Source organism: Gobius niger (genome assembly GCF_951799975.1).
Source record: "Gobius niger genome assembly, chromosome: 9".
Lineage (NCBI taxonomy): Eukaryota > Metazoa > Chordata > Actinopteri > Gobiiformes > Gobiidae > Gobius > Gobius niger.
This window is the reverse complement of record NC_136860.1, coordinates 25,281,284-25,306,933: the sequence shown is the minus strand read 5'-3', so window position 1 is coordinate 25,306,933 and position 25,650 is coordinate 25,281,284. Positions and strand designations below refer to the sequence as shown.

Here is a 25,650-nt window from a genome sequence, read left to right as displayed (position 1 = left end):
TTGGTGTTGACGTTGTACATTCATGCCTATCGAAACAGGGGTCCTTCATATAGTGAGCTTCATAACAATGACATGTTCTGTTAAGTTGCATGCATGTACTCTGTAAAAAATAAATCATGTTGCCTGGTTCCCATCACCCAGCTCCACAGTGTCTTCATGCCGATTCGTCACATTCATTTCCATGTTGACATCCATTTGTGACTTGATGAACACCATAAACCCGCCGCTGTTCTGCGATGGCCATATCATTGGCTGTAAGTTTCTCAAACAAGAGCTTCGCCTTTTTCACTGATACTAGCTTTGGCCAGTAATAAATTGCAAAGCATGCTGTTTGTACTTTTGTCAGCAGCCCACTAACAGATGTTTCCGCAGCCTTGAAGATGGAGACAGACAAACAGGCTGATGAGAAAAGCGGTTCTATAAGTCCTGACAGCATTGGATCAGAGAAGCGCCCCGACGAGCCTTTTGAACCACCATTGATGCAGGAGTTTTTTGCCGGTGAACGTGTTGTGCCAGAAAGCCCTACTTTGGACATGCCCTCTTTTGTTACCCCAAATGTCTCGAACAAAGCCAAAGAATGTGTCCGCTCCTTCACTCTGCAACCTACATACGGCGAACCAATCACAGTCACCGAAAAACAACCGTCAGTAGAGGTAGTAGAGTTTAGTGGCATTTGCGAGCCTTCCGATTTTTCATCAGCAGCAGGCAAAGTGCAAGAAGGGGATGCGAAGGATAGATCCGGAATGTCTGCTTATTTTGAGACATCCGCCATGGATGTAGACCAGCCCTCTCAAAATAAAGGTGAGGGCTATTATGAACTAAGTAGAGCTGGAGAAGAGAAAGTGGAATCAAATGCTCCAGAAATTAGCTACAGTACCCTTGCTGAGACAGAAACCAAAAAAGAGGACACAAAAGTCATTACAGTGCCTGATAGGAATAACGAATGTCGGCTTTCCCCAGGAAAACTGGCCTTAGAGCAGAGAAGCTACTCACTAAATATCACTATCGGTGCAATGGATCCAAACAAACCTAGAAACTTCTCCCCTCTAGCCTCTGATATTCTGTCTTACACAAGTGGTAGTCTTGATGAATCAGCAGACTACCTGCCAGTCACTACTCCCGCAGTGGAAAAGACACCAAACTTTCCACCACTCATTATAGAAACGGAGTCTTCATCACCTCCTAAAAGTATTACACCTGAATCAAAATCTAGCCCTGAGCCGCAGTCCCCAGAATCCCCAGAACCAACCAACACCACTCCCAAAAATGGTGGCATGATGGCGCAGGATTTGCCCGAAATGCTGGACCTTGCCGGTAATCGTTCCAGAATTGCTTCTGACAATACTGAACCAGAAACTAACAGAAAAACGTCCATACCTGAAGATGCCCATGCTTTAGAAGACCCGATGGCTAGCATGGTTTCAGGGCAGCTAAGTCCAAGAAAGAGTGATAGTCAACTAGAAGAGATGGGATATTGTGTATTTAGTGAATATTCAGGACCGATGCCTTCACCTGCTGATGTTTTTAGCCCAACAGCTAATGCGGGGCAAGTTTTTAGTCCAACTATGCTGGAGGAGAAAATGAGTGAACAAGCGAGGAAACTAGCAGTTAGAGACACATCTGTAGAAGGTCAAACTACTGGGACTGGTGATTCTATGGAAGCTGACAACCAGAAGCAAAGAAAGGATTCTACTCAAGATCAGGTTAAAGATGATGCTATTCATACAGTTTTTCAAGAAAAACAACCGGAATCTTTTGTGACACCAACTGTGACTGTAACTCTGGAAGAAGGCGGTAGAACTGAAAGCGAGACCGAACGAACGGCGAGTCGCGAAGGGTCTGTGTCAGAAACCGAAATAGCCGATTATGAAAGACAAATACGCAAATTGGAGATGGAAGATCGACCTTTGAGTGTGGAGGAAGAGCGAGAGCTGCAAGAGCTCAGAGAGAAAGTGAAATTAGTCCATCAAGAAGCTTATGAAGAAGTAGATGCTGAAGATGTTTATCAACTCACTGGCGTGGCTAAGGACCGCATCGCAAGGCCAGTTAAAACGTCCCCGGCGTCATCTGTGGATAGCAACATTGATGATGACAAACTGCTATCACCAGTGCTGTCTCCATCCAAGCAAAAGCAAAAGGAACTGTATGGGTCACCCAAGAGATCGCTCTCTCCCACAAAGGAGGAGAGAGAAGAGGCCGAACGCAAGATTAGGGAGGAAATAGCGAGGGAGGAAGCAGAAAGGAAAGAGGAGGAAAAGAAATTGAAAGAGGAAGAAGACAGGAAAGTGAAGGAAGAGCAAGAAAAGAAATTGAAAGAGGAAGAAGACAGGAAAGTGAAGGAAGAGCAAGAAAAGAAATTGAAAGAGGAAGAAGACAGGAAAGTGAAGGAAGAGCAAGAAAAGAAATTGAAAGAGGAAGAAGACAGGAAAGTGAAGGAGGAAGAAGAAAGAAAAGCAAAGGAAGAGGAAGAGAAAAAATTAAGGGAGGAGAGGGAGCGGGAAGAGCAGGAAAAACTAGAAGCAGAAAGGAAGTTAAAAGAGGAGAAAGAGCAAGAGGAGCGGGAAAAATTGGAGAAAGAGAGGATAGAAAGAGAGCAAGTGGAGTTAAGGGAAAAGGCTGAGAGAGAGAAGAGAGAGAAGGAGGAGAAGGAACAATTGGAAAAGAAGGAACAAGAAAGATTGGCCAAAGAGTTAAAAGAAAAGGAGGAAGCAGAGTTAAAAGAGAAAGAAAGACTGGCCCAGATGGAGATGGAGGCCGCCGAGAAAGTGCGACAGGCTGAGACAGGGGAGGATCTGGTGAAAGACATCCCGGAGACACATGCCGCCATTGAATCGGTGGTTACAGTTGAGGACGATTTTATCACTGTGGTTCAGACTATAGACGAAGCCGAAGAGCCAGGCCACAGCGTGCGGTTCTCGGCCCCTCCCGAGACAGAAGCACTGGTGGTAGGGGTCCCTAAAGAGGAGGAGGAAGAGGATGAAGAAGTGGAAGAAGTGGAGGTGGCCCAAGAGGCGGAGATAGGGGAGGGTAGTTTGGAGGAGGTGGGTGAGGTGCCCGAGACCCCTGCCAGCCCAGAGAAGGAGACAGTGGAGACGGAAGAGCCAACAGAAAGTTATGACAGAGACGAGACCACAATGGACGACTCCATACTGGACAGCTCCTGGGTCGACACACAAGGTGAGGCGATACCATTTCAGGTGATATGAACGGACATAAGCTAACATAATAATCTGCCATTACTGTGTAGCCATGCCATGTCCAACCAGCTATAAAGTAAACTATTGTCAAATGTCTTGCAGATGATGACAAGAGTTTGGCCACGGAGCAGATCGAGCCTCTGCCCACAGTGCAAACTCCAGTCAAACAGCCCGCCGGGAGCCAGAAGAAGCCAACACCACAGACAAAGACCGAGAAGCAAGTCAAACCCAAAACCAAGGCCTCGAGACCCAAAGGCCGCATCTCCACACCTGAACGCAAACCTGCGCGCAAGGAGCCAGTCTGTGTCCCAAGAGAGGAAGTCAAGAAGAAAAAAGGTATGAGCTATATATGTTAAAGGCACACTGTTATACTGTCACCAACAATATAAAACATCCTCCTTATGACCAGCCAGACACAGAGGATGCTATTTTTGCTGTGGGTTAAGAATGAATTTGGATGAGGACCTAACCTATTTAGAGTCCATGTTTGGCTGCCTTTACTCAACATCATAAGCTTCTAGTTCTAAGTCCTAGCTTCTAAAGTTATAAGTCAGGTATATTAGTAAAGATGTAAAGCATTATAAGAAGTAATTTGCAAGGGTATTTTTCTCAATCTTGAGATATGAATTTTTGTTAGACGGATCTGTTAAGTCATGCAGAGATGCTAGACTACAAACACAATGCTTAATACATGTGGTGTATTTCAGCCCTGGTAAAGAAAACAGAGATGACTAAAAAAGCTGAAGTTCAGACACAATCTCCTTCCCGGCGGACTCCAATGAAGCCGGCAGTGCGTCAGACCCGGCCCGTTCAGCATCATTCGTGTCCCAGGAGGAGAACCACAGGTGAACCCATGTCCTGCCCCTGTGCTGTGTGTGGGACAGTCACCTATGAGTCAGCCCTGTCCCACCTCCGCTGTCACCCTCTGTTGGGCTACTCGTTTGTCTTGTTTTGTTTGCCCTGATCTGTTTATATTCACGACAATAAAGTCTTTCCATCATTTTTGTTTAATTTTGTGTTCTTTTTGTTCCATTTGTTTTTTGGGGTTGGTGTGCTAAAATATAGCTATTGAAAGCAGAAGTTTAGGGGAACCATCTAACTGCAAATTATTTCAATCTATCAGGTCCAGATACAGTTTATCTCTCAAATGTCTCTCAAAAGTCACTTGACAGTCTTTTTCATATACCCCCTTTAAAACATTTCGTCATTTTCATGTTTGCCTTGAAGCTAGAGGGACCAAACATTTCTCTGATTGGTTTATCTGCCTGTCAACCCCAAGTATCGGAGCTCGGGGGGATTGGACATGGTTCTGACTCTTTGTATCGAGGAGAAGAGTTGGCTGGTCAAGCTATAAACATGTCCTTATAAATATTGCCACTGTGTTTTATCAGTAAAAGCCATAAACTCCTGACCTCCCCGATCTCCTACAGGAACAAATCCACTCTACGTTTTTACAGCCGCTGTCTGTTGCTAGGAAACTGGTGATTCCCGAGGTTTTGTTCTTAGGACGTGGCAATATAATGGTTGCGTACGCCCCTCCGTCCCAAAGGCAGTTTGCACTTCATTTTCCCCCTACCGTCCCGCGCTCTGTGTGTGCGAAGACGAAAGCGCTGTACACTAGCACCACTGCAGCGCCCCAATTAGGTTGTTTTCCAAGGTTGACTTATGTAATACAAAATCCCCCATTCTCTGTGATATCCTGCCAAATCTCAGCACAGCAGTGTTCTCAAAGGGGCATCAACCCCAAAGCATTTGTCCTTGGTGGAATCACTAAGTTTTTTTGTACTACAAAGCATTTAAACATCAAATAGCCCCTTGAAGACTTGAGATATTTAGGTGGTTTCGCCATCATCAAAGGGTGGCAGAGTAGTCAGCAATTGTTCTCAAGCGAAGATGCTGCAAAATAATTTCACATGTGTAGAAGTACAAAATTAGTTGTCAAAAATAAACAAACAAAAGCAGAAAGTGAAAGTGAAAGGTCTGGTTTATATGTTTTCAACTGTAGTGTTTGTTTGTTTTGGTTTGTTTTGGTTTTTTTTTGCCAGTTTGGGCCTCAAAATTGTCTTGGGGACCCTTTGCATTTGTTGCCTTACTTCAAAAATAGCTTGTTCAACGTCAAACTAGCTATGTTGATTCTAAACAAGAAAGCCACAAAGGAAACAGAACAAATACAAATCAATGAAAGAGACTTAGAATAATATTTGCCTTTTACTAAAATAAGAAAGTGCAGTTGAAACAGTTGAATGCAGTTGCACGGGGGAAAAAAGTGATGTAAAACCTTAGATGCAGTCTTCAATTATAGAAATGGATATGCATACATCTGGCGTTCTGCATGAAATAAAGTAAAGCCATAAAAACTATTGTATCATATGTCATGCGGTAAGAATCACAGACCATATCTTTTTCATAAAGTCTAAAGCATAATGTTTGTATTGTTCAAAATTGCTTATTGTGGGATGGGTAACCAAAATGATTTCAAATGAGTAACGCTCATCTAAAAATACAAAGCATAATGCAATAAAGCGTCATTTAGGAGTGGAGTTATCTCTAAATGTAACTTCCCTCCTCTGCGTGCTGTGATGTTGGTTTGTCGTCTCATAATTTTGAATGTCTCTCACTCCATATTATTGTCTTCCAGAAACGTTACCAGACGGACGCCAGCCTCTCAGCGTGGCCAGACAGTCACGTGACAGAGCCTCGGTGAGTAACCTACAGCAGCTACACGTCCGATCAACAAACCATGGTAAGACTCAACAGTACAAAATGAACAGCATACAGTAAAAGGGCTTTATCATTACGAGATGTTTAGTTAGGTGTTATTGTACATAATGTTTTGTGAGCATCAGAAGCAAGGGGAAGTCAGACCTTTGACACTGTTTCTCAGAAATGTTGAATGAATTATTTATTTTGATTTTAAAATGACTATTTCATCTCATCATCAGACATCAAGTGGCTGTACTCAATATGTTTGGCACTAGATTTCAGCAAAAATAATTGGTCCAATTGAAATTGCAATTTGAATGGTTGCAAGAGCAAATAGTAAGAACTGAATTTATTTAGACAGTACAATGTCTCAGTGGCATCTCAAATTATGTTTAAAACTTGCTAATCCTGCAGTTTATAGGCCTCTAAGAAAAAAAAAGGTAGATGAAGTGCAATTGGATCCTAATCAAAAATTATCCTACGTTCTGCCTTCAGCATGGATCCTTTTTCTGTTATTGTTTTGCGATTTTGTTTACGGGGGCTTATCTGCCTTTATAAAAATATTTGCTGTTTTTGTGCATAATGGGCTTTTTACACAAGACACCTCCGGTTGGATTTTCTTTGAGTGTGTGGGTGGTAGCTCGCCCTGTGACATTTCTCCAGCGGCTCTGGTCGTGACTTCATTTCACTCCGCCATCGCAGTAATGGCAGTCATTGTGTCTAAAATAACACACTTTCTGCATATATTAAATGTCACGTCAGTGCTGCGTAAAGTAAGTACAAAGTACACAGAGAAAGTTTTATAAAAGCCCACATTAAAATTCACATTTGCTTTGTGGTGTTGCATAAGGCACTTTGTTTGTATATGCTGTTTACTGCTGTTGAATATGTCCACCATCAATAATGAAACACCCATTTCCTATTTTACTGTTGTACATTACTAATCCCAAGTAAGCTGGTGCATTGGCAATGTACATAAAAAGTGGTTTGCAAATCTTATAAAAGCATTCAGTCATGTACAAAGAGTTGAAATGGAGATAATTTACGAATTCACAAAAAATCATAACTAAGATCAATCATCTTTTTGGGCAATTTGAAATAATATTACACAACAAAAAGAAATAAAAAACACTTTATTTTACACTACCCTTGATACATTGTACCAAACTAAATTGAGTACAATGCAATGGGCTTTGCAACAATGGGTTAGATACACAATGGAATAAGTGTTTGTAGTTTGTAGGTACATAATGTAATAAGACATAATTCTAACTATAACCCTAAGCCCTAACTCTAAGGGTCTCGTGTCCTATTACATTATGTACTTACAAAGTACTAATACAAGTTATTTCATTGTGTGCGTTCTACATAGGTACAAGTTATTACAGATTGTTACAGAGCGCATTACATTGTGCTAAATGTAGTTAGGAACAATGTATCAAGTTAGTGTAAAATAAAGTGATACCCAAAAGGAATACCCACATTTTTTTAAAAATGTTATGAGGTTTGCAAAATAATACGTTCTGTTGTATTTGACAGTGTATTAAGTTTATTTTATAACTATAATTGTAATTTTGTGTTTAATTATTGTATTTGGAGTATATTGATACAGTGATCTGATCTGTCCATTGCATATCAGATTCAACTAGCCTGGCTTAGCCACATGACTCGCTTCATGTGTAACAGAGTAAGTCAATCTGGCACTGCTTTTCTAGACTGTAAATTCAAGATGGGACTAACAGGAACAGAAGAAACAAATCAGAGACACAACTTAATTTCATTCAGTACAAGTGAAGTTGCTCTTTTCTGTCAAAAACAGAAGCTAAGCTGAAATAAAAAAAAATCGGTTGTGACCCACATTTTGAATATTTAGTTTTAAGTAATTTTTCCTGAAATGATCTACCCCCTGCAATGTGATTGGTCAGGCCAGAATTGTCTGATGGGAAAGTGGAGTCGTGCTATGCTTCTTACTCTGTGTAGTATAGGCTGTATGAAGTGAGTCAGGCGAGTGGCCAGGCTCAGGTTCATCCTTCTGCATGTTTTGTCACAGTCACTTTGTGTCTTGTGTTTTGTGTTTCTCACTGGGACTGACTCCATCTTAGTGCCATCGTTCACCACTAACAAAGATCCCCACCTCCATATCCAGACCGGCAGCTTTAGATAGAGCAACCGCCTCTAAACCTTACCTTTTTATATACAACCTCACTGCCAAGGTATGTCAATAAGAGAAACATATTAGCTCTTAGGGATGTGACAATATCAAAGGTATTGTGAATCGTGATGAAGTCTCACATTTTTTTTCACATTGGGTCTAAACATGGGCTGTCAAAATTAATGCTTTAACTCACAATTAATCGAAAAAATAATTAATCGTTTGACCAAACACAATCCTGTATATGACACACACATGACCTGAAAGACAAAGCACTTGTGTTATTGTAAGCTATCTCTCAACCTTTTTACATGATGAGCTACATTTATGTAAAAAAAAAAATGTGACAGAGAGCTACTTATGCATCAAAGTCTAGTGTATTTTGTCCTAATACTCAATACTTAATATAGAAGCTGCAGTTACACGTATGACCTGAGGTGGCAGTAGTGAGTATAAAATGGCTAACTTGCATCTAGCCCCTTTAAAGCCTTGGGCGAGCGAGATCTCTGTCAGGCTTTTCCCATAGAATTATGAAACTGTGAATTGGTTAATGAAATGTGAGCAAATGCTTGAAATTTGAGTGTTTCATGTCGGCCAAATAATGAATACAATATATCGATGTATTGGACTGTGAGATATATATAATAATACTTACTGCAATTTGGGCATTGTTACATCCCTAACAAGAGATATTGATGGTTCATGCGAAAGTTGTGCTACAATGGACATAGAGATAATTCAAATGTCTGTCTTCCTAAAGGATGGTGGGTCTCGAAGCCCCATCAGGAGGTACGCTCGTCCCACAGCCACATGGACTCGACGCGTCCATCAAGATCACGAGGAGAGCTCCACATCCATCACCAGCTCTGGCTCCACCGCTCCACGCAGACCGACATGTGAGACCGCTATACCACTATAATTCAAAACTACTCAATATTTAGATTATAGCCTCTTTTCAAAATATCTTTCTTTTTCTTAATCTTTGTGTCTCATGTAGCTTTTCGGACTGAGGTGAGAGCTGAGTTTAGGACTGGACGGGCCCCCAGTATGAGAGGTAAAAAGCTTCATCATTTTAAGTATAATTATGTGTACTGTTGCTTCAAATAACTGTAAATGTATGGTTGCACTACTACATGTTAAGTAGCCAAAGTGCCAGTTTTTTTGCTTTGTTTTTTTATTGTTCCAAACTAATTTCCACTGATTTAAAATACAGCTGATGCCTACCTTTTGTGATAAGAGTTTCACAGTCTTGATTAAAGCACTTAACACTTCCAGGTTAAAACTAAACTTCCTTAAGGCTCAGATTCTTCACTTTTTGAGCCATTGACTGACAAAGATACACTATGGGTCTTCTCTCATGAAAACCATACTGTACCAGTTTGATTCATTTGTGTTAGAATAATCCTGCATATTCAGTCTTTCTCAAAGTCTTTTTACCCTATTGTGTTTTATTCTAAGTTACTGTATGAAACATGAAGGATCAAGGAAGATTTTGATTTTTTTTTTTTTTAAAGTGTGTAAAGTGAACATAATATTTTACGCTTGTTATAAAGGTTCTCTAGCCAAATTTCTTCTAGTTGCACAGTGGAATGTATTTTGTCCCTATTGCAGTATTTTGTAAAAGCAGATATGTGTGAATATAGAGACCGCTTGGGGATAATAATAAATCATGAATAAATCAATAATAAATCATTTCTATTGATTGCAAACGCGGGGAAAAAACGTGTCCATTCAGCAAGCCTGGAGTTGTTAGAGTTGCTGTGGCAGTAAAATACCAGTTCTCTCTGAAAGTTATAAAACATACTTTTAAACTCATTTTCATGAAGAATTGCACTGTTCATAATGGATAGTTAGTTATGAGTTCAGATTGCAGCTAATACTGTAGTTCTAGCTCCCTCGGCCAACAGTTCTGGTACAGGGCCTGTAATGTTTCCTCCCTCTCTTTTCAACTCACAAAACTGTCCCTCTCCACAGTGACACAGACAATGCGGTCCCGCTCGGCCCGCAGCGGCCACTCCACGCCTCGGACGCCCGGTTCCGCTGCTGTGACCCCTGGTACACCCCCCAGTTACTCATCCTCCTCCAGGACCCCGGGCACCCCTCGCTCCCTCAGCCTCATGTCACATGAGAGGAAGGTGGCAGTGGTCCGCACCCCTCCCAAATCTCCCGCTACAACACCCAAACAGCTCCGCATCATCAGCGAACCGCTGCCCGACTTCAAAAACATCAAGTCTAAGATCGGGTCTACAGAAAATATCAAGTACCAGCCCAAAGGAGGACAGGTGGGGTGCTCAATGTATTACTTTTTATATGGGGGGGGGCGTGTGTGTGTGAGGGGGATTTGTGTACAAAAATCTCAAGGACCTCAAAACATCCACCACTTCCAATCAATATGTTGTTACAGTGATTTCAGTGTGTGTGTGTGTGTGTGTGTAGTAAAGCCAAAATTGTATGTAATTGTTGTATAAATAAAACACTTTTTACCTATAATTACTCAACTTAACTACACATTTAAAACACCACACTAAATTGATGTATTAGTCCCAAACTTATTCTGTAAAGGGTAGTAATAGTATCTCAGCTGAGCTTGTGTTGCTTTCTTATAAAGTGACATCCTTCAGGCTTTTCTAAAGTTCACTGTTTAAGCTGTGTTAAAATACCCCTGTCTTCAGCATCCGATTTTACTCACATACCTCTGAGACTCCACAGGCAGCTGCAATAACTTTAGGTTTTTAGTGTAACGACAGTTGCTGCTGTAAATCTTCACACAACGCCATATGTCCAGATTTTTACACTCAGTACATGTATCTCTGGAATGACTGGAAGACTGGTATTAAATTACCAGCTAAAGCAAACCAAAAAAAGTTTTACACCACAGTACAACGTTTAAAAAATTAAAGATTCTGATTATGCAAACCGGAATCTCTATTGAGACTTTAACCGTTACTAAAATAGGTATGGCTAACATTCAATCTGGCTTGAGACCATTTTTACCTCGTTTTTCCATGACTTCCGATTTAACCTTGTGTACTGTATTAAACCCTAAAGTGTCAAATGTGCGTCTCTGTAGTTTATGTAACGTCCTCAGCTTTGATGCGCTCAGCAGAATGTATCTTCTTTGTGTTTTTACTGTACTCAGCTGCTCTATATGCCTCACTCCTCCTGCCCTCGCTCTCTCAGCTCATTATCGCACAGCTATAGTTCATCTTCTCTATTTTGAACTAATGATCTCCCATTTGAATTGCTTTCACTTTGCATTTTGTTGCATCTTGACTTTGAAGCATGCTATATTAGCCATCTGCTCTTCTATAGCAGCGTAAAAGCAAAGAACTCTGTCTATTAGTTTTTCTTAATGCAGTTTTAATACATTATGTCGAGAGACCATTTTGTTTTCAATCGCAAGCCAGGGTTCTCCTCTCAGCTGTGGGTAAACTCAAGAAACATAAAGTGATGTATAGGACAGTCGGTGTTTCTGTAAAAGAGGCCACCATTAAATTGCAATGAATGTTTAATCAGTTAATTTATATCACCAATACCACAGCAACAGGCCCCTTCTCCCTGCTTATTTGAGGTTTATATATTTGATTAACATGTGCACATAATAGGCTGTTAATAGACTGACACCAAATCAGATTTTCTTCTAAATACCACAATAGTTAAAGGATATACAATATTGGGCCCGATCAGGAGCAACAACAGAGTTGCTCAAGACAAAGTTGGTATCTTGCTTTTTCCGGTAGCCTGAGGGCATCACTTAGAGAAAAAAGCAAACGGCTGAGGCATGGTGGGCTACGAACAGCGCTGACTACCATTTGCGCTTCATCTTCGCTGTCCTCTTCTCTACATTAACATTGCGCGCAGCCTCATGCATCTTATTAAGCGCTCGCTGTACAAACTACAATCTATTTCTCCCACTGTGAGTTCAACACTGTCCAGCTCCAGAATGTATTGATGGTCAGGCTCTTGCATCAGTGCGGGGCCAACTCCACGCCACAGAAACGTAATCAAAACACCAGCACGTGCACTAACCACACACACCGCGCACCACTTTAGCAGATTAGAAAATATTCCAGTCTAGTATGGTTTGTAGGAGGTAAAGCTTGGGGAGGGACCACTGCTGTGCAGAACATCGGCATGGAAGTCTGTCCTGCCTACTTACGGCGCCAGATATAAAACCGAAGAGCGCCCACCATCTCTGCAAAAGTCTAGTATGCAGTCTTCGTTTAGAAACATAAGATCGACCCATTTAATCAAAGATCTGCTGGCTTGCCCTCCAAGAGAGAGAAAAAAAAAAGCATTTTGGTACCCCTGAAACACAATTGGCCAAGAAAAATTTAAGAACCACTAAGCTGGAGTGTAATTATCTCAAAACAGTTTAAATGTTTCCTGTTTTCATTTTGCTGAAGTTGTCCCAAACTTTAGTGTGCGCTGCATTGTTCCCCATTAGCAGCCCATACCTTGTGTGCTCACTGCTCGCCTCCTCACTGCAGGTCCTCATTCCCAGTGTAAAGCTGGACTATAGCCATGTTCAGTCTAGGTGTGGCTCGTTGGACAGGAGGGGCCTCTCGGCAGGAGGTGGACATGTGAGTCTTCTTGTGCCAAAGCGCTTTTGTCTGTGTGTGTTGATGTCCGTGGTGTCCCAGTGCTGTTCCTTTCCTTTCTTTCATGTATTTTATCTTTACTTTTCACTGAGGCAGCCGTGCCACAGACCTCTGCCTGCCTTCTTTTTCTTTAATATAATCAACTCAGCGTTCTTAATTGGTGGTTTTAAGTCTCATTAAAGGGAAAGTAGGGCTGGACGATTTTGGAAAAATACTATGTAAATAGCATTTTTTCTGTAAGTTACATCCATTAACATTACATTTGACATTTACATTTTAAAATTAATCTATTAATTAATCTATCTCATGTTCCTTCATCAATAACATTGCAAGGTGTGTTTTTTTCCTCATTCACGCAGCTGTAATCCTGCTAACTTTGGTTGTTCCTTCTGCTGTTGAAGCGCTTTGATTTGTATTTCCTGGATTTTGTTGCATAAATTACATCTTCAAACTGCCTCTATTAAGGCACTATAGATTTACAACAATACTGTCAGTAAAAACAATACATTGTATACAATATGAATGTTTCTAATTACTACTCCGGCCTGCAGAGGGCGCTTAAACAAGATAATGACCAACACACTTATTACTGGTGATACAGTGTCTTTTCCCATACATTAACATTGTTTTACTTTTGAAAAGATGTCAAATCAATGATGAGGTGCCCAAAAGCAAAGGCATCATGCATTATACAGTTGTTCTCAAAAGTTTACAAACCCTGGCAGAATCTTAGATTTTTTGCTGTTTTTCAAATAATATGAAAGATAGCACAGAAAGTTTTTTTCACTCATAGTTAGTGGTTGTGTGAAGCCATTTGTTGCTCTTTTCACAGTGAAAAAAGAAAGTACCAAAAATGCCCCCCTTACCATTAGATTATATATTATATTATACAAAACCTTCTCCACAACTACCACTAAAGAGCTGTCATTGATGCTAAATGGGGCAGTACACAGAACTGGGGAGTGTACACTTTTTGGTTCTTTCTTTTTCATTATGATTTAAAAAGAGCAAACCCAGTTGTTTCACCACAAATGGCTCCGCACAACCACTAACTATGAGTGTAAAAAGAAAAAGGTTTTATCTTTGATGTTCTTTGAAAAATGGCCAAAAAATTGTCAAAAATTCTGGCAGGGTATGTAAACTTTTGAGCACAACTGTATGTCCACTTGAAAAGAGCATCTACTTAACTAATACAAGAAATCTGGATTTCAGAACAGGTTTGTAGACGTCTAAATGCAGGCGAAGCAGGAGACACACAGGGATATTTTATTATCCGAAGTGGACATATAGTCCTCAGGGGAAGTTGCTTGAACCCATTTGACAAGTCTTTTTTAAGCTACTACACCAAGCAACAAAAGTCAAGACTAATTACATGAACTGTCAGCATCTGTCAGTTATTGCTGTTGCTAATACCTAACACGAGCTTCATAATATTTTAACTCCGAGATGAATGATTTCCATTATAGCTGTCTGAGGCATAAAATGATTAGCGCAATGTGTTCAAATCAGAATGAAGTTGCGCTGGCTCGAGGATAATAAAGCAATTAGAACATTTCTCATGAATGCACATTAGTGAATTCTCGTGGGCTTGTGCACCATTTGCAATTTAGAGACAAGAGGTTTCCAATGGAAACCAACCGCAGCCTGTGGAAGAAAACATGACAAGATCCCGCCCTCATACGAGATACAGAGGAAATGACTGGAATGGCATGGAGAACTGTGCAAAATGTAAAAGCAGGTCATACGGCTCTTAAAATCTACAGGTTGTGTTCATGATGCACTAGAATTTGAAGTCGTAATTGCTGATCGAGGGTAGGGACTATTATGGAGGGTTTGCAGATGCTGTCAGAGCATGGCAACAGAAGCCAAATGAGGGTCAGTATTGCAGTACATTATGAAAGTTATTTGTTTTGAAACTCACCTTTAGGCACAAAGATCACAGTCATCATTGTTTCCTTTGGGCTGGTCCAGTAATTACAGAAATTGTACTTGTAAAATAAGTCAAAACATCTCATTTTAAGTTGTAAAATTCAGAAAAGTGTTTTTTTTTGTTTTTGTTTTTCAAACTCAGAGGAGCCCAAATGCCTCCCTGATATTCCTGCTCCATAGTATGACAAACACTGGTATTGGCTACTTGGAAGCAAAATAAATAAGCAGAAGAAGGTAAATCTAATTGTTGATCAGAGTTTGCATTTGTTCATTTAAACCCTACTTTCATCTACAAAGTGTAATCATAGTGAAAACACACATAAATGACTTTGTTCGGCTGTAAAGACACAGGTTAATGGCTTTTAGGACCATATTGAGTAAATGTAGTTTAATGTCCTCCCACGCTCCAACACAAGCCTGAAAGAAATCAGGCATTTTGTTGTTTGACATTTGAAACAAGAAGCCACTATGTATTAAACTAGATGGCCTCTTTGTTCATGTCAGTTCTCCAAGTGTGTAGAATACTGGGGAAAATACTGCACAAAATTACAGTCGGTGATAATGGAGGTGGGCTCCATCCGTTTTTAAACGATGGGGGGGGGGCATTGTGTTTCTTTTCATAGATTTTTTTAAATTTTGTTTCTTTTTACCCTCCTTTAGTACTCACTCAGACTACAGTGCATTTGATTTCTAGCATTTTTCCTCCATGTGACACAAGGGGTGCAACGGTGGTGATTCATCCCTCACGTATGTTTTTTTCTTCACTTCTGTGTTTGCAGATCCAGATCCAGAACAAGAAGATCGACCTGAGCCATGTCACCTCCAAGTGCGGCTCTTTAGACAACATCCATCATCGGCCAGGTAACTAACATGTGCTGTGGTCCATTGTGTTCAAAACAAGGTTTCAGCAGGGCATTACAAAGCAGTAAAAGTCATTCATTGAATTATGCCAATATTGTGGCTTTAACCCACCGTGGGAGTGATATTTACACTTGTGTGCTACTAATAAACTAAACTAATAATGGAGGCTGCAATTCTCTTGTCATTTTTTGTGTTTATAGCTTTGACTTTAGTGCAAGAAGCTTTCACTTGTGTTGCCTGCTCCATTGATGGGCTGATTCTTGTTAACAAAAAAGAGATCCGTTTCTTTTCACAATTGAGGTTCTGTCGTCGGTCATGAACGTCACATCACTAGTATTTAGGCATTAAATGGCATTAAAAGACATTAATGTGCCTTTTCTATTGATAGAAGCTTAATCTCCCTGTTTCCCACCAATAGTTCACAGCTCCATCTAGTGGCTATATCAACATCTTTGTTCAGTTACTTTGTGAATAAGGAAAATTGCGTAAGTCAAATTGTACAGCCTGTGTTGCATTTCCTGTTCTGCTCATTAGGGGGCGGTAATGTGCGCATTGAGAGCGTGCGGTTGGACTTCAAAGACAAGGCCCAAGCCAAGGTGGGTTCCCTGGACAATGCCCATCACACTCCAGGGGGAGGCCAGGTGCTGGTGAGTATCTGCCCCAGGCTCATTCGCCATTTAAAGGAAATCATAAAGTTTTGGACAGATTGTAATGAGTGGTTAAGTTCTGACTAAATTAACACAGTATGTCTATTGAAATTATATTCCACGTCCTTTATTTTGTGGTTCAGTTTTTGTTGTTTTTGTAGCATTATAGCATAATCCTTAATGATTTTAAAGTGAGCAGTAGTAGAGGTCATCGTGATAAGTGTGAGAATTAGCATCACAATTAAAGATACCTAGAAGTAGTGAACCTCTAAAATAGTCAATCTTCCACAAACTTTTTGCGTTCCTTTAGCTGCTGACTAAGGTACAGTATACACCACCATCGTTTTCCCATAAAATTGAAAAGTTCAAGCAAACCTTGTGAATCATTTTTAGAAATTCCACTTATTCCTGCATTAGTGATATTTTTGCATTCCAGTCAATCTCTTTTCCATTCATAACTACCTTCATAAAAACATTAACACATTCCAATGAGATGCATAACAAATTGAATATTTCCTCTAAAATTGTTTATTTAGATCAGTGATTAATTGGTATATGTTCACACACGCTCTTTCCAAGAGCCATATCTGAACAACATGAGAGCAGAATGATTTAAGTACCCATTTAGGATTTATATAGATTTATTTTGTCACAAAATGATTTGAACAGAAGGCTCAAATTTAGAGGAAATAAACAGTACGTCAGAGAAGAAAATTTTGGGTGTAATTATTGCAATTGATTTGATTTCTTTTGATAAATTTAATGGTCAGGATCCAGATACGTACAGTATGAATTGCAGAACTAGCAGTCAAAGACAATTGCCAAAAATAAAATGATAAATAATGAATTGTTTTGATAATTTCTTGGTGTTAGCCTGATTTTTAAAGGATGAATCAACTGAACACTGTGATAGTGTGTTTGTATACTTTATTGTCCCCGTAGGGAAATTTGTCCTCTGCATTTAACCCATCCTTCGATGCCACTGGTGTTTTTACATTTCAAACCATTACTGTGTCAAGCTGCACAATGTTGTTTTAAGAATCTAAGTAGCATTTCATTTGGGTTGTGTGCAGGGATTAACACTACAGACTAGCCAAATGCTGGTCGATTTCTGTATAGTACTGTTAGTAACTTTTACTATGACCATTTGGATCTAATTGAACCTGGCTTGTAAATCCCTAATTGACAAGTAACACTCGAAAAGCACTCGTCACAGTTAGCAAAAAGCTGTCATCAAACCCCAGTTTTAGGACTTGCGGCGATGAGGTTGAAGGTGGGTCCCTGAGCTGTATCTGTTGAGAACCACTGTTTACAGATCGTGTTTATTCCCTAGTTACTCATTAATTCAATAATGCAATGCCTTTGTGAATAGTCTCCTACTATATAACGTGTCTCTTGTGGCAGATAGAAAGCCACAGATTGATGTTCCGGGATGGGGCCAAGGCGCGAGTGGACCACGGGGCAGACATTGTGGTGCAGTCTCCTCGCCGCTCCGGATCCATGTCACCCAGCCGCCTCCGGGAAAGCCACCTGTCCTCCTCGGGCAGCCTCAACTTCACCGAGTCCCCTCAGCTCTCCACACTGGCAAAGGACGTCACTGAAGCTCTGGCCAAACAGGGCTTGTGAACGTCCCGCCAGGAACCAGACTTTTCTGGCCTCTCCTGCCACCGTCAGGCCACCACTACACCTTTATCCGAAACCACAGCCTCTAAACGTCAACACCCACAAAATTCAAAAGTAGAGACTTGAATTAGGAGCTTACTTATTTGTCTATTTTGAACCTGGATATGTGCTCTTTCTAATTTAATCGTCTCTCTTTTGGGACAATGGTGTAATAAAGTTTTGATTCGTGCGAGATATTACCAGATATTTGCTTGGTTCTGCTACGTGTTTTAAAGAAGCCACGTCTTTATTTTTTCTTCAAGTAGAAAGTAAAGTGGCCCGTACTCCACGCAGCACGTATCGTTCTTGCTCAGTAAATGTGCATGGAGTCCAAATCCCCCCGTTAACAAACCAAGCATCCTTGCTGCAACCCATTCAAGTCATCTCCTATCAAATATAACTAATATATACAGACGGTTAAAGCACCTTTCCATCTACATGTCTTTGAAAATATTCCAAAAGCAAGTCACAATATGGCTATACCGTAAGACCTGTAAAATTGCGTAACTACTGCAAGCACTAGGTTATGATAAGACCGCATGTGTTAATTCTAATATTAAAAAGAGGCTATTTTGTATTTAAAAAAAAAAAAAAAGGACTTTAGTAAGTTATTTCCTCACGTATTAAGTAACAATGATACAACTTCATGTTTTGTAGTTATTAGTTGTTTACAGTGTAACGCTCGGTGGCAGAAAGCTGGTGTTGAATGCAGTCCTGGTAAAGACAATGATTTTTTTTCCAAAGTTCTACAGAAATTAAGTGGTTCTCAAACACGTCGTATGCTAGGTGTATGGATTTTGTGAAGATGGAAAAAGTAAATATATTTAATTACCTGTCTATAATAGCTAAAAAAAATGATTTTGTTGTTGGCTTAATCAATTGTTTGGGGTTTTGTCCTAGTTTAGGTCCATTTTAAAACTCTGAGCAGACTTTTTGGGCAGAAGTTTCCTCTACTTTGTATTTTGGCTACTCTGAGGGCAAGAATTTGGAGTAAAATGTTTGAGAGCCACTAATCTAGACGCCCGTCTCGAGAGAAGTTATGGCATAGAAGAACGGACCTTTTAATGTGTAGTTTTAGGCGTTCGTTTCCCTCCTAAAATTGTTCCTATCAGGACTGACTATTGTTTAAAGGGAAGGCTGCAACTCGAGAAGGCGCAGCTATTTGAACAATGTCCGTGTGTGTGTGTGTGTGTGTGTGTGTATGTGTGCGTGTGTGGTACATATTTTATGTTCAAAGACAGACGCTAATGTATCTGGATGTTCTGTTGCAATATGTAGGTCAGGACAGTGGAAAAAAATAATATTTACAAACCACACAGAACTCTTGCTACATCTGTTAGGAAAAAGTGTTTGAGTGATCTAGATTTTGTTTTCTTTACCTACAACAGTGGTTCTCAAACTGTGTTGCGGATGCCATTAGTGACTGCTTTTAGGTTTTTGTTTTACAGCAGAGGAGCATGCATTTGAAGGTTCCTCTAGTACTGATTTAGGATAGTCCTTGTTTAGCCTTGCTTCGTCGAACAGTGCTGGTTTAATACTGATGTTTAGGAAATAGCCTAGAGAAAAAAAAGACTTTAAAATCCGTTTATTCTGAGATGGCACTCCTCGTTCAAAGTTTGAGAATCACTGAGGTCCTTCAGCATTTGTGATATATCCTGCCTAATAGCTGCCTTCATCTGCAACTCTTCTGTTTGCTTCTGTGTAATTTCTGCATCTGACCATCTCCATGTGCTTTGCCCACTTCCTGCTCCAACCTACGGCAACTGTAAATGTATTTAAAAGGTCAAGTAGATGTACGCAGTTTTTCTCTTGTTGATATGACATAAATGACAATAATTACTGACAATAAAAAGGTGAAAACTGACTCAGTGGACATTTCTAGCCATTGAAAGCACGTGGGCAAATAAGGAAGGAGAATTTTAAATAATGGGAGTTTGGAAAAGTTTATTGTGAAATAACAGAGGGAGTACAATAACTTAAGACTTAGGGACGGGTTCTGAAAAGGATTAACTTTGATGGCCAGTCCTGGGCCAAACCAGTCACTTCAGCCAAGACAGTACAATTCCATCTCTTAAACACTGTAAAAACCTGTGGCGACACACGGCCCCAACGTGACAAGACGGGGCTCGAGTTGGAAGATGGATAAAAAAAAAAAGATCAAGGATGCAACTCTTGGAAAATCAGGATGTTTCCAGGAATAACTTCAAGGAGGAGTTGGAGGATAAAGCACCAGTTGGACAATAAAATGTAGAACAATAAAAAGGGTTCATGACATGTTCAGTGACATCTCATAGTCCATTGTTCCGTGTTTCCTCTAGGTGGTGCTGGAAACAGGGAGTGGATGTCGTGACACCATGGGGTCTGCATGTATACGATGCTCACCAGCGAAGTGGCAGGTCCTTACACAGACATGATGTGCTTCACAAAGGCTGCAGGCAGAAAAGACAGTGAGTGACAAGGGTTAGGGGACGGAAGAAAGAAAGTGTCACGCTATATATATAATGATTTATAACTACTTTTTGCAAGATCCTTAGGTTTGTTGAACATCAGTAATGTGACTATTTTTAAGCAAGGGTTCAAAGTACATTATCGAAGTGTCTGTAGCCTATATGAGCACACCTTCAAGTACTTGGGTTTGAATAATACTACTATCATGAAACTTTGCATATTTGAATTCAAAGGTCATTGTTCTTTAGCCTGAATTCGTACTCACTGAAATACATTAAGTACTGCATTAAAAAAAACAACTTAAAAAAAAAAAACTTTTACTGACAACGTTAAGTTGCTTTTACTTTGTTCAGATACCCACACTTTAACTTGATTAAATTAGCTTCAGTAATATTGAGCTGACCTTCATAGTTGATGCAGCCGTTCTCATCCTCCTGTCCTGCCATGAGAGCATCAATCTCAGCTTCAGTCATCTTCTCTCCTGTAGGGGGCGACATAATTCATTAAGAACACACACAGCATTGCAGCGACAGACATTAGCAGGTTGTTGTTGAACTCACCCAGTGTACCCAGCACAATACGCAGCTCAGCGCCCATGACTGTGCCGTTGCCCTCCTTGTCGAAGACGCGCAGACCCTCAACATAGTCCTCAAAGCCAGCCTTGTTCGGGCTGTTGATGATGGACTGGAGCATGGGGAGGAAAGCCTCGAACTCTACTCTCTTGTTGGCCATGTCTTAAATACAAAGGAAGGTTGCATTTGAATTGACCCATTTTTAACAGGACACCGAAAGTGCTTGACAAGAAATATTTTCTGATTGCCCAGTCTAGACTAGTGAGCTATAAAGAAAGCCATCTCTTTTAGAGGTCGACCCATATAGGGTTTTCTAAGGCCTATGACGATTTTTGGGGGATTTTTTAATTGGCTGATGCTGATATTTTTGGCCAGTATTTTTGTGTGTACGATGCTCATAAACTGTAAAATGTGTTGAACTGTGGCAGCAGGGAGCGCTGTATATTCATGTGTAGTAGATACTTCAGCAAGCTTGTTTGAAAGACAAAAATTCTCTCTCATGGTTCCAAAATTACATGCAAACGTCTGCAACATAAAATATCTAAAATACAATCTGAGGTGCACAAACCTGTGACCGATATTCACCGTGACTTTTCTCAGCTTCCTTAGAGGCGTTTACAAGGAGTTGTGGAGTTGTGCTTTTTCCTAGTCTCTACCATTTTTGGTTCCAGCGATATCAGCCTTATTGTAAAATACCCAAATATCAATATATCAGTCAACTAACTCTAATTTCTTTAGTCTTAATACTTCCTCTGAGGAAGTGGAAAGTAGCTGGAAACTTCTACTATGCTTCAAGTTTATATATACAATACTGTATATAAAAAATTGATTTACTTTTTCTTGGTTTTACTTTGGAACGATACAACAATAAAACAGGCCTAAACTGCTTATGTAATCACAAGTATGTCTTTCTGCCTGTTATTGGTATTATTCATAAACAAAAATCTACTTTGTATTGTCCAATAGTCATGTGCACTGGCGTCACACTTTTCCATTATACACAATCCTACATTCCATACACTACACATACCATCAGCTGAGGGGGATCCAAGCAGTTTGCTGACTTCCTTGTTGGTGGGGTTCTGTCCGAGAGCACGCATGATGTCAGCAATCTGGTTGTAAGCTATCTTGTTGTCACCCACCCTGTCGAAAAGACCGAAGGCCTCCCTGTAGTCTGGGAAAAGAGATATTTATTAACTCACAGATAAAACTTTAAGGTATATTTTGCTCATATTCATATTGTGTCTCAGTAATATAGTGGCATGCAAAATTTGCTCACAATTGCTAGCAATGCAAATAATTGTTATTGCTGATTGCTGGAAACTGGTATGGGTATCACTGGTGATATATAGCACTGGTTCTCAACCTGGGGGTCAGGACCCCCAAGGGGGTTGCCAGATCATGTAGATAAAATACACATGCCTTTTTTAGCGTATATCATAATTTTATTGTCGCATGTGTGTGCTATTTTACCAGAGGGCCATTATATGTTCGTAATTTGATGAATTTTATTTTAGCCATTTGTTTTTTTAAGAATTATGTAGGCTAATGTTCCGATTTCTCACGGTGTGACCCGGGCAGGGGGGTCACAAACCCCTTTAACTGTTACAATGGGGGTCACGGCTCCAAAAGGTTGAGAACCACTGATATATAGGATGCCTCTGGTGATACTTTAGGCACTCTGCAGTTCCAGACTCAATTTAATTTGTCAATTTTAATCACCATTATGTCCACTTTGTCCGCCTTTGCTATGGGCGATCCCGTCAGACCTCGGAAACTAAGCAGGGAAGGGCCTGGTCGGTACTTGGCAACACCAGGATGCCTGGGTGAATATAGCGACTTTGAGCGTCCACTATATAAGACTAATGCATTAGTATTACTTTTGGACTAGTCCTCATCTAGAAACGCTTAAGTCCTGGTTTTGTCTTATTTTAAATCTGGTATATTTTTGTGAATCGTAGATCTGAAGGTGCTTTCTGGTGTTGGAGGGACACGTTTGAGAAGAACAGTGATTGTTTAAGGGCATACATTTGTTCCAGTCCAGTCTTGTGGGGTAAAGCCTCACTACATAAAGATTTATTTTTTGCCGTGATGAAGATAAAAAAGAAAGGTCTTAGTAATTTTTTGCACTGCATCTACCAATTACAAAACTTTATTTAATATTTTTAGTTTGCAATCGTAACAATAAGTACCATTTGTTCTGAAGGTGTTGGGTGAAAATCAGGGTGCCATGTTGAGTGACGCCGTCAGCAGGTGGGGACAGTGCGTTGGTGTGTACCTAAAGGTGAGACGCATTACACTCCACTACAGGGCTGAATGCACAGGACCTCCTGAGTGGAGCCAGCTCTCGTACTATTTCAATCTCAGCTGTCACCTTCTCTCTCTGCCTGCTGTGTGTGGCTATTGGCTCTTTTAAAAGACCACCTTGGAATTGACAAACATAGCTCAGAATATGAGCCCCCTCCTTTTAAAGGCAAAGCTCTACGTGAGTGAGCAGCTGAGCAAAAGGGGGAAGCGCTGACTGTGGCATTAAAACAACCTCATTGCTCAAGCTGTTGAGAGATCACTTTTATCTCAATATCTCAAATTTTACTCTCCATGGACTCCTCTCTATATCTAAAGCACCACCAAATGAGCTGCTAAACTTTTTCTGGCAGATGTAGGCGGTATTTCAGATCAGATACCATTGATCCAGTGATACACTTCGTTTGGCCCAAAAAAGCGTTATAATGGCTTAGTTCCAGCCATAAGTAAGATTGGTCAGTGGCGTTTAAGTAGGTGTTTTTGTTTATAATTTAATATTTTGTTTTACTTGGATGAAGACTATCATTAGGTTAATGTATTTACACAGCTGTTTGTACAGTTGTAGGCTATAATTGGACAATGAACAATTCAGCTAAAATAGAAAAAAGTCTTACCCTCAATCTGGTCTGCGCTGAATTCCACCTAAGAGCCAATATACAACAAGTTAGTTTTATTGAATCTCTGATTAAAACGTAAAGCTTATTAGTTCAGCATGCCATCACATATTGTCAGCTTCTCGTTTTTCTGCAGCCTTGGCACTAATCTGGCATAATTAATGAGGTTTAAACTAGGCTTAAACTCATCTCTTTGACAAAATTAGCTTTACTGGTGTCATCTGATCTGCACAGCTCCATGTTTAGCTACATTAACATAGCCACATTTGGCGCACGGATGCTGTGGCATCACGCATTAGTCAGTGCAATGGCCCAATCCAGAGAACGGGGGCCTAGCCTACGGCGCAGAGCTATCCATGGTTCTACTCATCTCTGCAGCTCAACGTCTCATTCATGTTACATGACTTGATTGTGTGATTATTTTCTCTCGAAAAACAATGCAACCACATCTAGTAGTGGACAAAAACTAGACAGAAAAGTAGGCCTTTAGAGGCCAATGTCGCTAATAATGTATGGCATATTTTGAGTTTCAACCAGAGCCTAAAGAAATAGCCGCTGACATAAGCGCAGCACTGGAGACATCGTAGATCTCTGTGTATAATTGTCTCACATCAGCCATCTTTGAGCGCTTTAACTCACCTTGACTGCGGACAGGTCGACGGCTGGTGCGGCCACAGGGACGGGCTCAGGGGCCGGAGCGGGAGCTGGGGCAGGTTCAGCCTTCTTGGCGGGAGCCGCCGCCTTAGGGTCCTTCTTGGGTGCCATTCTGGTTAAAAAGTCGAACTAAGTTTTGTCCAAACAGAGTAGACAATTCCCGGTTCGGGTGACAACACAAGGAGTGTGAAGAACAGAGTGGAGGGGACTCGGAGCACGAACTGCCCTCCTGGGCGTATATATATGAAGCTATTTTTCCTCTTGACCCCCGTCGGCAATGTCTCTGTGTGAGGATTGGGTGAGGCCCCTTGAGGGGGTGTGCACTTGGGGGGTTCCCTCCAAACATGGAGTATGGGGCTGCGGGCCAGAAAGGGCTTATTTATGTCAGATATCAGTAATGACCAACGAAAACATGGAAAGGGTGCGAAAGGTTGTCTGAGGCCGAGGCATATCCGGCTCACATGAACAGATTTGGGCTTTTGCGCATGGTTACGCACAGCCACCATCTCCATATCATTGTAGTGCACATAACAGATGATTGTAGTAGAAGGTATCATAAAATCGATTTGTTAAAAGCCATTTACTGGCAGCAGCCGTTATGAATGGGTAGCCTACGTGACAACTACCATCTGCATTTTTAAAGTATAGCATACAGTGACTGGACGACATGTTTTCGCTTCAGGTCGGGTCAAGTGGATGCAGAAATAAGACTCTGGAAATCATGTCTTCTCAGGAGGAGGTAATCACGTGGTTAGATGCGTTGGTAATTCAAGCTATGGTCAGTGCATCAAGTTGTACTCAAGTTTGTTTTCACTGCCGCAGTCACACATTTCATAACATCACTGTTTACTCGGACACGCTGCCCATAATGTCCTGTTTTTATATAGTAAAACATGGTCATGCAATACCATATTCAATATTTAGAACATTGACATAAAATACAAAGAGATATGGTTGATGACCTTGCTTGTGTAAATTTTGTTAATTATGCAAGGTGGAGAACCTGGGCAAGAAGAAGGGTATCTGTGGGTTTCAACCAAAGATGCCCCAAATAGATAGATAGATAGATAGATAGATAGATAGATAGATAGATAGATAGATAGATAGATAGATAGATAGATAGATAGATAGATAGATAGATAGATAGATAGATAGATAGATAGATAGATAGATAGATAGATAGATAGATAGATAGATAGATAGATAGATAGATAACTTTATTACAGACTCGTGGTCCAGATCAACACAGACAAAAAAACATACAATAAAAACCTCTAAACTTTTAAGAGGCAGTCATACCAGTGTT

General features: G+C 40.6%; 2 protein-coding genes across 14 annotated transcripts in view; one reads left to right on the top strand and one right to left on the bottom strand.

Annotated features, from left to right (window-relative positions):
- map2 (microtubule-associated protein 2) overlaps positions 1-17,796 on the top strand; it is a 62,666-nt gene extending 44,870 nt beyond the window's left edge. For 6 of the 13 annotated variants that reach the window (XM_079563331.1, XM_079563336.1, XM_079563341.1 and 3 more), the window contains 11 exons: positions 373-3,177; positions 3,300-3,533; positions 3,905-4,042; positions 5,836-5,897; positions 8,813-8,948; positions 9,050-9,106; positions 10,027-10,334; positions 12,543-12,635; positions 15,362-15,443; positions 15,978-16,090; positions 17,495-17,796. In XM_079563331.1, the coding sequence (XP_079419457.1) occupies positions 373-3,177; positions 3,300-3,533; positions 3,905-4,042; positions 5,836-5,897; positions 8,813-8,948; positions 9,050-9,106; positions 10,027-10,334; positions 12,543-12,635; positions 15,362-15,443; positions 15,978-16,090; positions 17,495-17,716 (4,250 nt within the window). In that variant the 3' untranslated portion in view covers positions 17,717-17,796. Of the gene's footprint in view, positions 1-372; positions 3,178-3,299; positions 3,534-3,904; positions 4,043-5,835; positions 5,941-8,002; positions 8,141-8,812; positions 8,949-9,049; positions 9,107-10,026; positions 10,335-12,542; positions 12,636-15,361; positions 15,444-15,977; positions 16,091-17,494 lie in introns of those variants that run through there. The other 7 variants (XM_079563339.1, XM_079563335.1, XM_079563338.1 and 4 more) reach the window with 6 other exon arrangements.
- A 538-nt stretch (positions 17,797-18,334) lies between these two features.
- On the bottom strand, positions 18,335-24,579 carry myl1 (myosin, light chain 1, alkali; skeletal, fast). Its single transcript, XM_079563510.1, has 6 exons — positions 24,330-24,579; positions 23,691-23,718; positions 21,803-21,946; positions 20,761-20,934; positions 20,604-20,681; positions 18,335-20,181 (listed from the first exon to the last, which is right to left on the bottom strand). Exons 1-6 carry the CDS (start codon positions 24,453-24,455, stop codon positions 20,153-20,155), a joined length of 579 nt encoding a protein of 192 aa, XP_079419636.1. The 5' UTR covers positions 24,456-24,579; the 3' UTR covers positions 18,335-20,152.
- Between the last annotated feature and the right edge of the window lie 1,071 nt (positions 24,580-25,650).